Here is a 12,105-nt window from a genome sequence, read left to right as displayed (position 1 = left end):
TTTAATATTTCTATATAAATGTGATTTTTTTTCTGTTTTAGCAAGTCTCTAGATACAATAGTAGCACCTGATGAGTATACAAAAATATAAATATTCAAATTTCATTCCTTTTTTAAAATGAATGATGCAATAAACCATGTTTTAGCATACATCATGAAAAAAATGACTACATAAGCTAAACATTCGCATTACTTGGCCTATTGTAGGGAAAAAAGTTTGGGTGCCATTTTTAAAAATGGTGGAAGGACTGTCTTTCCATCAAAATTAATGTAATTGTTGACCTGCTCAACCCCAAAAAACTATACTTTAAAGCCAAAATCACATTTGTATGCTGATTTGTCAAGAAAATGAGACAACATTTCAACGCCATCTTGGAAAATGGCAGAAGGAGTACTCTGACAAAATAACACATTTTTTGAACTCCTTGACCCTGAAAACCTATAATTTGATACCAAACACAGGATAGTTACTTCTGTGATTGACAAAAACTAGTGACCTAAAGAAAATTGTCCGCCATTTTGAAAATAGCCCCTGAAAAGGTTTTGCACAAGAATCAGAATGTCTACCCAAATTATTATGTTAACCCAACACCTTAAGATCACCTATCAGCAGAGAAAATATCTGGACCTTAAATTTTTTACAGGGGTATATTGTGGGGACAGGATTATAAACAATGTGTGGTAAGAGCCCTCAAATTGAGCTCTCTCTCTCTCGGATCGTGTCTAGCCGCCGGAACCAAATAACAAATAGACATGGGGTAAGATCAAAGCCTTGGCTTTATTTCCGCAGCGAAAAGACTGCCTGCTTCAAATTTAGGAGCAGCAGCAGCCCCGAATGCTTCTCATCCAGGACTTTTATACTGTGTGGCAAACAAGTTACATCATATTTGGTTATACAGTGTCATTCTTGGGTAAATTTTTCGCAAGAAGCTCATAGACTAACCTTGCAGCCACTGCCCTTAGCAGAAACTCATTGTGTATTGTCTGTTGACTGAGCAAGCTGGGTCTTTCCAGATAACGTGCTTACCTCTTGACCCCAACTGTATATGTGGTCTCTTCGCTTAGACTGCATGTTTGCCTTACTGCTTGTCTTCTGATAGAGAACAGCTAACTATTAGTTAACTATTATTTATATCAAATGATTATAAGCTATTTACGGCAATTTTGGCGGAAAGACTTTAGAAAGTCCTACAAGAATTTATACATGAGGATCAAAATGGCTTTTTACCTAAGAGGCAGTTGAGAGACAATGTAAGAACAGTCCTAAATGTCGTGGAATATTTGGAAAAACACCCAGAGAAACAGGCGGCTTTGATTTTCCTGGATGCAGAAAAAGCGTTTGATAATCTTAATTGGCCCCTTTTACTTAGAACTCTAGAAGAAATGGACTTTGGAGTAAATTTAATAAAATGGGTGAAATCTATTTACACCTCTCAGAAAGCACAAATAATTATTAATGGAGATGTGACCAAATCATGTGAAATATAAAGGGGGACAAGACAGGGTTGTCCACTGTCACTGTTATTGTTTATCTTGGTGTTAGAACTGCTGAATCGAGATATAAGACAAGAGGAACAAATTAGAGGAATAAAGATTTTAAAAAGAGTCATACAAGTTGAGGGCATTTGCGGATGATTTGGTCTTTACCTTGGAAGATCCTTTAAAGCAGCCTTCCTCAACCTGGGGCGCGCCAGATGTGTTGGACTGCATCTCCCAGAATGCCTCAGCCAGCTGGCTGGGGCATTCTGGGAGTTGTAGTCCAACACATCTGGCGCGCCCCAGGTTGAGGAAGGCTGCTTTAAAGGGTATTGAAATCTTGATGAGAAAACTGAAAGAATTTGGGAAAGTAGCAGGCTTCAAAGTTAATAAACAGATGTTAACAAAGAATATGAACTGCGAAGAACAATAAAAATTTATAGAAAAGACAGGCTTCCAAATTGAAAAGAATGTAAAATATTTGGGAATTGTCCTGGCAAATATGAACTGTATGTTATTTCATAATTTTTATTTATTTATTTATTGCATTTATATACCGCTCCCATAGCCAGGGCTCTCTGGGTGGTTTACAGAAATTCTAAAATTAAGATAAAAACGAGTATACAAAATTTAAAATTCTAAAACACAGAACATACACACATAAAGCATTAAAAACCGTTAAAAAATACATAATAACTATGTCAAGGTGTGGAATGAAGTTAAAAAAGAACTATTAAAATGGGAAAGGGTCCAAGTGTCTTTTTGGGGGAGAATTGCTGCAATTAAAATGAATGTTTTGCCAAGAATGTTATTTTTGTTTCAAACAATGCCCATTGTAACATTGGACTTACCATTTAAGCAGTGGCAGAGAGAGATATCTAAGTTTACATGGCAAGCAAAAAACCCAAGAGTTAAAATTAAAATATTGCAGGATGCGAAAGGAAGAGGAGGACTAGGTTGCCAGACCTCAGGGCGTATTTCTCTGGCTGCTGCTTAGTGTGGATGAAAGACTGGATGTTGTTGAAAAACAGGAGACTGTTAGAACTGGAATGACACGAATTGAGATATGGATGGTATGGTTATTTGTGGTATGACAAAGCTAAAGTTAACGTAGAATTTAATCATCACTGTGTGAGACGTGCTATCCTAAGAGTATGGAATAAATACAAACCAAAGTTCTGCCAGAACATACCGCTTTGGGTGTCTGCCCAGGAGGCTATTAACAGGAGGGGATTGTCATTTATGCTTAAATGGTTAACATATGATGATGTAAGGAAAGGTCAACAGCTATGTTTATGTTGAAAAGGAAACCTTTGATAGAACATCTGAAAGAGACAGAGAAAAAATGATGTATTTGTTTGTGCATTTTAGTATTAAGATGGGGAAAGAGAGGAAAGAAGTATAACTCTGTGAATCCAATGTATGAAACTTAGATAAATTATAAGAAAAATGAATTTGATTGATATATAAATGGTAATTAAGAAATTAGTGGGTATTTTTGGCATGAAGAGGGCTAAAAAAAGTACTTTAACCTCACTTAAATGTTTTTAGTGTAATTGTAGTTGTTATATGTATAGCTTTGTTTGTATGTATTATATGTGATGTCTGTTTATGTGCTGTTGGAAAAATAAAAACTTAAAACAGAGCATATGATGATGTATTAGAAATATCACAAGATAAATGTAAATTAAAACCAAGGGAGGAGTTGTTGAAAGAAGGTCATATATGTCAATAGTTTTCATATTTGAGCAAGTGAAAACTGAGTTTGAAAGGCATTGTGTACAAAAGATGAGCATGTGATCTCAAAGATGTATAATCTCTTATTAAAGTATGAAACAGAGGATGAGCAGGTAAAAGGCTGTATGATAAAATGGGCTCAAAACTTTGGATATAACATTTCAATGGAACAGTGGAAGAATGTGGGGAAAAGGTTTGAAATTTACATTATGTTCAAAGAGAATTTTTATAAGATGATGTATAGATGGCATATGTCGCCTACAATACTGGCTAAAATATCTAAGGGAGCTTCGAGCAAATGTTGGAAATGTGAGGAAGATGGAAACTTCTATCACCTTTGGTGGACTTGTAAAAAAGCTAAGGCATTCTGGACGGAAATACATAAACCAGAAAATATTAGACTAATATACAAATGAAACCAGAAGCCTTTCTATTGGGGTTAATGGACAATCAATGGAAAGAGAAGGGGGGAACTTTGTTTTTGTATAAGATGATAGCAGCGAGATTATTGTATATACAGAAGTGGAAAAATGAAATAACGCCAACAATGGAAGAATACATATTGAAGATATTTGAGTTGGCGGAAATGGCAAAACTTACAGCAATAATGAGAGATAAATCAACAGCCACATTTACATCTGAATGGAAACCTCTGATAGAATTTTTGCAAGGAACAGAGAAAAATGATGTACAGTCATGTGAAAAAGAAGGTACACCCTCTTGGAATTGTATGATTTTACATATCAGGATTCAATAGCTTGTAGAACCACCTTTAGCAGCAATAACTTGAAGTAATCATTTTCTGTATGACTTTATCAGTCTCTCACATCGTTGTGGAGGAATTTTGGCCCACTCTTCTTTACAAAGTTGCTTCAGTTCATTGAGGTTTGAGGGCATTTGTTTATGCACAGCTCTCTTGAGGTTCCGCCACAGCATTTCAATTGGGTTGAGGTCTGGACTTTGACTGGGCCATTGCAACACCTTGATTCTTTTCTTTTTCAGCCATTCTGTTGTAGATTTGCTGGTGTGCTTGGGATCATTGTCCTGTTGCATGACCCAATTTCATCCAAGCTTTAGCTGTCGGACAGATGGCCTCACATTTGACTCTAGAATACTTTGGTATACAGAGGAGTTCATGGTCGACTCAATGACTGCAAGGTTCCCAGGTCCTGTGGCTGCAAAACAAGCCCAAATCATCATCCCTCCACCACCGTGCTTGACAGTTGGTATGAGGTGTTTGTGCTGATATGCTGTGTTTGGTTTTCGCCAAACGTGGCGCTGTGCATTATGGCCAAACATCTCCACTTTGGTCTCATCTGTCCAAAGGACATCGTTCCAGAAGTCTTGTGGTTTGTTCAGATGCAAGTTTGCAAACCTAAGCCGTGCTGCCACGTTCTTTTTAGAGAGAAGAGGCTTTCTCCTGGCAACCCTTCCAAACAAACCATACTTGTTCAATCTTTTTCTAATTGTACTGTCATAACTTTAACATTAACATGCTCACTGAGGCCTGTAGAGTCTGAGATGTAACTCTTGGGTTTTTTGCAATTTCTCTGAGCATTGCACGGTTTGCTGGGACGTCCTCTCCTGGGAAGATTGGCAACAGTCTTGAATGTTTTCCACTTTTGAATCATCTTTCTCACTGTAGAATGATGGACTTTAAATTGATTGGAAATGGCCTTATAACTAGGGGTGTGCACGGACCCCCCGCTCCGCTTCACTTCCAGATCCGTGATTTTCGGATCGGCCCGCTTTGCTCCGCCCCCGCTCTGCCCATGTCCGCTCCGCTCCGCTCGGAGCTCCGGATCCGGATCGGAGCTCCGTTTCCCCCCCCCCCATAGGCTTGCATTACGCTAAAAAAGTAAACAACTTTTTTTCTGTGAAAGTTAGAAACCTCAAGTTTCGCACCATGACACCTCATGGAGGTATACACACGCACGCCAAGACTCAAGGCAATCCCATCATCCCCTGATTTTTGGGGAATTTATGAAAATCGGGCACCCCATTCACATCCCTTTCCATAGCTCCGTCAATTTGCACGTTAGAAACCTCAAACTCGCCACCATGACAGCTTATCCAGGGATACATATGCATGCCCAGACTCAAGGCAGTCCCATCATCCCCTGATTTTTGGGGAATTTAGGAAAATCCAACACCCCATTCACACCCCTTTCCATAGCTCCGTCAATTTGCACGTTAGAAACCTCAAACCTGCCACCAATGACAGCTTATCCAGGGATACACATGCACGCCCAGACTCAAGGCAGTCCCATCATCCCCTGATTTTGGGGGAATTTATGAAAATCCAACACCCCATTCACACCCCTTTCCATAGCTCCGTCAATTTGCACGTTAGAAACCTCAAACTCGCCACCATGACAGCTTATCCAGGGATACACATGCACGCCCAGACTCAAGGCAGTCCCGTCATCCCCTGATTTTGGGGGAATTTATGAAAATCCAACACCCCATTCACACCCCTTTCCATAGCTCCGTCAATTTGCACGTTAGAAACCTCAAACTCACCACCATGTCAGCTTATCCAGGGATACAGATGCACGCCCAGACTCAAGGCAGTCCCATCATCCCGATTTTTGGCGGGGCTTAAACCTGCAGACATCTCAATGGGGCCATTTCAAAGGAAATCCCAACATGCCATGAATTGGGGAGTAGAGATAAACCTATATGAATCTTCTTCCACACTTGAAAAATGGATTTGGAACTTCCAAAACTCCAAGTGAGCGCAGGAAGGACTTCTCCCCTGAGTCAAAGCCAGACACACACAACATCCCTGTGAGGCGGGCAGGGGAGGAGAGAGGGAAGGCAGGCAGGCAGGCAGCAGACATTTCTGGGGGCATAAGGAAGTGAGCCAAGGATAAGCCAGTAATGCATATAAAATGGAATAAATAAATAAATAAATAAACGAAGGAGGGGTGGAATTAAAAGCAGCAGTGTTGCTGAATAAACAACAAGAAGAACTTTTTTAAAAAGGCTATATCTGTCTTTTACCAGCAATAGGGGGACGTGCCCAGGGGAGGGGGAAGCAGCAGCTGCCAATTTGACTGGTGGTCAACCAGTCTTTTAAGAAGCAAGGCTGTCAGTTCAACTCATGAAAGCCATTGCTTCACCACAACAGAAAAGTGGAACTGTCACTTCAACTCATGATAGACATCGCTTCACCACTAAGAGAAGTAGACCGCTCACTTCAATTCATGATAGGCATTGCTCCACCGGGTTACTCTCTTTGGAAGGCTCTGATGGCCTTCCAAGTACAGGAGAGAGTGAGGGCACGTCCACATGGGATGCCCTAGGGGAGCTCATCCCCTTGCACCACATCTTTTCAGTTGTTCCCCAAAGTTAGGGTGGGTAGCAGTGCTGTGTTTCTATCTCTTATTATTGGCTTAGTATAGTATATGATTTCACAGGTTGTGTTTGTGCATTTGGTGGGGCTACTGTTTTAAAAAACACTGGGAAAAGTCCGTTCAGACTAAGAAAGAGAAGTTCCCAGAATCCCAAGTTACCTGTTTTGCCTATCCCCTCCTCCAACTTTGGGATCATGTGATCATGACCGGGAGTTGACTCTGCCCCTCAGCCCTTCGGAAAAGGTAGAGAGTAGTCTCAAAATGACCCCCATTCACGACTCTCCAAGCACAAGAATTTTTAGAAAGATAGCTTCAAAAACAACACAGTTATCTGCGATTCTTTTCCGCAATCTAATCCTATGGGCGAAATGTTTCAAGATGGCGATAGAAGCGGAACGCAGAAACCGGAGCGCTCCGAAAATGGGCGCTTCTCTTTGCCTTGCTTCTAGGGGCCGCGGTCCGCTTCTACTCCGCCTCTGGGCAAGGCGGAGCAGGTCAATTCACTCCTGCTTCTGCGCTTCTAATTTAGGGGTGCTGGTTTCCATCCCGGATATGCAGCCACTTTGGGCAGCCCTGCCTCAGAGAGGAGTTCTGCAGCCCTGGAAATAAATCGGCAAAAGTTACTAGCCCACCAAAATATGTATGTTTTACTTGCCTGCTGGGATCTGGAAGAGGACAGACGCACCGCTGCGTTTCTATGCTTGGGGCAGAAGCGGGGCTGGAGTGCTCCATTGCTCCTTCTCCACCCCTCTCATACATGCATTCGACTAGTGCTTAAATGCAGGCCTGGGGTAGTGTAGCCATAGATAAGATGCAGAAAAGGGGTCAACCAAAATGGCTAAGGGGGTGGAAGATCTTCCGTATGATTGTTTGGGGGCTTTTTAGTTTAGAAAAAAGAAAGATGATTAGAGTGCTCAACTGAGTGATAGAGTGATCAACTCCATGCTGTTCATCATATTATAAACCTCTATCAGAAGTTAACAGAACGATGAATGGCAAGAAGAGAATCAGCACAGATTTTTCACAACTGTAGAACTTGGGGACACCCAATGGAATCATCAGCAGTAGGCTCAGGACAGCCTAAAGCAGCCTTTCCCAAGCTGGTGCCCTCCAGATGTGCTGGATCGCAATTCCCATCATCTGAAAGGCACCAAATTGGGGTAGGCAGGCCCAAAAGAAGCTCTGTTTCATACAATGTGTTCTTAGTTTGTGGAATTTACAACCACGTGGTGCGCTGTTAGCTTAAATGGCTTTAAAATGGGATGGGACAATTGCCATTTGCCATCATAACTCAATGGAACCCCCATATCTAGAGCCAGTGTATCTCGATATCAGATGCTAGGGGACAAAAATGAGGAGAGGGACCACCGCCGTCATCATGTCCTGCTTGTAACATCCCCTAGGCATCTGGCTGGCCACTGGCCTGATCCAGCAGGGCTCCCCTTACGTTCATATCTTGTATTTGAGACCAGCCTTCTCCAACCTGGGTCCCTCCAGATGGTTTGGACTTCAACTTCTGTTAACCCCAGCCAGCAATATCAATGGTTAGGGAGAGGGATGTGCGAATGGGGAAAACTAGCTTATTCTAACTTGTGTCCTTATCAGGCTGCGAGCTGCTTTTTTTCATTCGCAGAAATGTTTGTGCAAATTTCTGTGTGCATTTTCCTAAATGTATGCCTCAATTGTGCACACCTGAAAAGTATACATTTTTCAACATTGACTAAAGGACATTTGTGTGTATTTTTCCACCTTTTTTATGCGTACTTTTTAAAAATGTATGCATCTTTGAATGCATTTTCTTTGGTCTGCCAATCTGCAAAATGAGACCCACTTCAACAATTTTCTCCATGCCCAACATGGTGGCCACAGTAGGGTGACCATATGAAAAGGGGGACAGAGCTCCTGTATCTTTAACAGTTGTATAGAAAAGGGAATTTCAGGAGGTGCCATTTGTTTGCATGCAACACCTGGTGAAATTCCCTCTTCATCACAACAATTAAAGCTGCAGGAGCCATGCCCTCTTTTGTACCTGGTCAAGAAGGCAGGGCTTCTGCATCTTTAACTGTTGTGATGAAGAGGGAATTTCACCGGGTGCTGCATGCATGACACCTGCTGAAATGACACCTGCTGAATTTCCTGTTTCTACACATCTGCTAAAGATACAGGAGCCCTGTCCTCCTTTTCATATGGTCACCACAGACAACGGATTTGCCACAGCCCATCTGGACTGATCTCATGATCCACTTTTGGGTCCCGACTCACCAGTTGGAGGCCAGTGGTCTACACTGGCTGGAAGTAACTCCCCGAGACTTCAGACAAGAGTCTATGGCAGGGTCTACACTAGTGCTTTAAAATGGTTTATAACAGTAGTGGCAACTGTTGAGGTCCAGGACACACTCCATGTACAGGTTTCAAAATGTTTTCAAAGTGTCAGGTCCTACCTGCGTGTAGATCTGGCCCAAATGCCAGTCCTAAGTGCAGACCCTGGGGATTGAGCCTAGGTCCTTCCGCGTGCAAAGCGTCTGCTCCACCCTTGACCGCAGGCCCCTGCCCTTTAAGGGGTTGTGCTCTAAGTCTCTCTGCCTGGTCTTTCCTTCTGCCCCCAGCTGCCCTGATCAAAGCATCGAACTGCACCTACGACCCTGTGGCCATCTTGATGGAGGACGCCAAACCCTGCACCAACACCTATGCCAACTGGCTGGTGCTCGTTCTCCTGGTGATCTTCCTGCTCGTAGCCAACATTCTGCTCCTCAACTTGCTCATCGCCATGTTCAGGTACCGTGGTTGTGGGTTCCTGCGCCTCTTGTGAATGAATTAGTGTGCGTGTGTGTTTGTGTGTGTGTGTGTACTGCACGAAAGCCGGGAAACCACCTAGCAATCGGTGGTTGGGGAGAGAGTGTGTGGTCATCCGGGGAAACCCAAGAGATTGGGATCCCTGGCAGGCTGAATTTGGCCTGTGGGCCGGAGGTTCAACACCCCTGCAGAAACTTGTGTTCACCTAGGAGACAAAGTCATTCTCTTGATTCTGTCCAACGCTGTTTGTGTTACATATGGATGTAATTAATGTGCAGTTGACTGCAGACAAAAATGCAGGTTTTACATTTGTATTTTAGACCAATCTAAGTAATGCACATGGGAAGTGCATTCACAATCTTTTTTTACATTGGTGCTTATTTCTCCCTTGGATCAAGTTCTGGGGAAACCTTTTTCCCCCAGTTTGCAGCAGAAGTTGTATTTGCATAGCACTGATTGGTGGGCCCTTGTGTCGATCATGAAATCACTCCCCCGCTATCCTTAGAGCAGGGTTGTGCGGAGCACTGATGAGATGACCCTTGTGCCAATAATGAAGCCACTCCCCCATCCTCCTTAGAGAAGGGCTGTGCACAGCCCTGACTGGCCTGCTCTTCTGTCAATCACAAAGCCACCCCCAACCTTTCCTAGAGAAAAAGACATGGGATTTTAAAAAGGGAAGGGAAGAAAGTGCTAAATAAATGCATGATCAGCAAAACAGGAACAGAACAGACAATATTCCTTCAATGTACAATAAGGGGAGGCCTACAGTCAGCACTCAGTTTGGAACTAAGGTGTGTGTGTGTGTGTGTGTGTGTGTGTGAGCAAAATGGAAATAGTGCTTGTCCTGCTGCAACCACTGCCCACCATCTGCTCTTGTTTTCATGCACATCTGTATGTGGACTACAATTACCTTAAGGTATTTCTCCCCTGTCCCCCAACAGTTACACATTCTCCAAAGTGCAAGGCAACAGTGACATCTATTGGAAATCCCAGCGCTACAACCTAATCCTGGAGTATCACAGCCGCCCAGCCCTGGCTCCACCTTTCATCCTGATCAGCCACCTGCACCTTGTCTTCAAGCGCCACGTACGCAAGGTTCAGTCGGCCAAAGGGCGCCACTTCCGTGAGTCCTGTGGTGGGAGGAGGGGATCTTAGGGCTCTGAACAGGAGAGTTTCCTGGCTGTCCTTTCTCTTGTGCCCCCTATCCCCTTCCAACCTTCTCTGCATTCCTGTAAAAAAACATGGCGCACGGGGTCATCGCTGTTCATGTAAATGACACACAGGGGATCCCGGGAGCAGGCAGCGACGACCCCGGGATGATCCCGGGATAAATCTTAGGTCTAGCTAAGGCCTTGGTCTTATCCAGCCGGTTTCTTCTTAGTCTTCAGCTGTGTTTTGCAGCGAGACACTTAATTATTCGGAATGGTTGCCTCTCAAAAAGCTCCAAAAGATACTCTTATGTATGGATTTATATACATATGGATTTATATACATTTTTATACCACATCTCCCCTGAATTTGTTTGAAGCCGTAATTGGATATCTGTGCTCAGTGTTTGTCCCTCAGTGTTTGTCCCTGACTCTAGGTCAGGCTTTCCAAACCTGTTGCCCTCCAGAGGCAACTTCCATCATCCCCAGCCATTGGAAGCTGTAAACCGACCCTCTGGGGGGCCACAGGTTGAGGAAGGCTGCTCTAGGTCATTTGTAAATGTTAGAAAGTATCATTCCCAAATAAGGATGTACAAGAATTTCATTTCAGTTTGCAAATCACTGAAGATGTTCACGAATTTCCTGAACTGCAAAACGTGCACATTTTAAGTCATCCACACTTTAGTCCATGGGGGAAAATTGGGAATTGCTTGCATAAATTTCACATTCAATAGCAGTTGGTTTTGTGCAATTTCCCCACTGGTGCAAAATAAACTTCGATCGCAAAGGTGAGCGCGAATCGGGGAGAGATGAGCAGCAAGCTCTTGTTTGGAGAATCCTGGTGAGCACGAACATCCCTCTTTCGCCTACCCAAGCGCCCAGTTTAACGTCCTTTTCACATGGGTCTTTCTTCTTCTCGCTCTCACGCTACATCCATTTTTGTTTTGGGCAGTGCTGGAACTCTCTGCGGCCCAAGATAGACATCTACTCACGTGGGAATCAGTGCAGAATGAGAAGTACTTAGTCGCTCAGTCCCAGCAGAAACATGAGAGAGACACGGAACGGCTCCGGCGAACCTCCAAAAAGTGAGGATTGGGGAGTGGAGGCCAGGAGTAGTGTGGGAGGGAACCTAAAGAGGAGACAAAGGGCAGGTTGGAATTTGAGGTGGCTCATTCCCAATCCATGTCAATTTTCAGATCAAATGTGTTTATTTGTATATAGTGATCAGACCATCACAAAGCAAACATTTAGCAAAAGATATCAAAACAAATCTAAAGTTAAAATTCTGAATCTTTAGCTGAAATAAGTGAAATTACGCAAACCTCTTTTAAAATTAAATAAGAACACTCATGAACTTAAAATTCTGTATTTCCCCAAGTAGGAACAACATTTTCCAATAATTGCTCCATAGCACCAATTACGTTCGATGGAAGATCTGCAGTTTTTGCAATTAGATATCTATCTTGCCCAGAAAACAGATAGATTTTGCATTTGTTCATTCAGAAACACATTCTATTCCATTTCTACATAAATTTGTATTTTTTAAAAAAAACTTATGCAAATTTATATTTAAATAATATCTTTTGAACTAAA

General features: G+C 42.8%; 1 protein-coding gene across 1 annotated transcript; it reads left to right on the top strand.

Moving 5' to 3' along the window:
• Positions 1–2,541: 2,541 nt before the first annotated feature.
• On the top strand, positions 2,542–11,490 carry LOC134406652 (transient receptor potential cation channel subfamily M member 5-like; the record flags this gene model as incomplete). The annotated part of the gene is made up of 4 exons (XM_063138170.1): positions 2,542–2,548; positions 9,178–9,346; positions 10,306–10,487; positions 11,465–11,490. Coding segments are annotated over exons 1-4 (384 nt in total), but the record flags the coding sequence as incomplete, so codon positions are not given.
• Between the last annotated feature and the right edge of the window lie 615 nt (positions 11,491–12,105).

Source organism: Elgaria multicarinata, chromosome 11, assembly GCF_023053635.1.
Source record: "Elgaria multicarinata webbii isolate HBS135686 ecotype San Diego chromosome 11, rElgMul1.1.pri, whole genome shotgun sequence".
Lineage (NCBI taxonomy): Eukaryota > Metazoa > Chordata > Lepidosauria > Squamata > Anguidae > Elgaria > Elgaria multicarinata.
The sequence above is the reverse complement of the archived record's forward strand: the minus strand, read 5'-3'. Positions and strand labels throughout refer to the sequence as shown.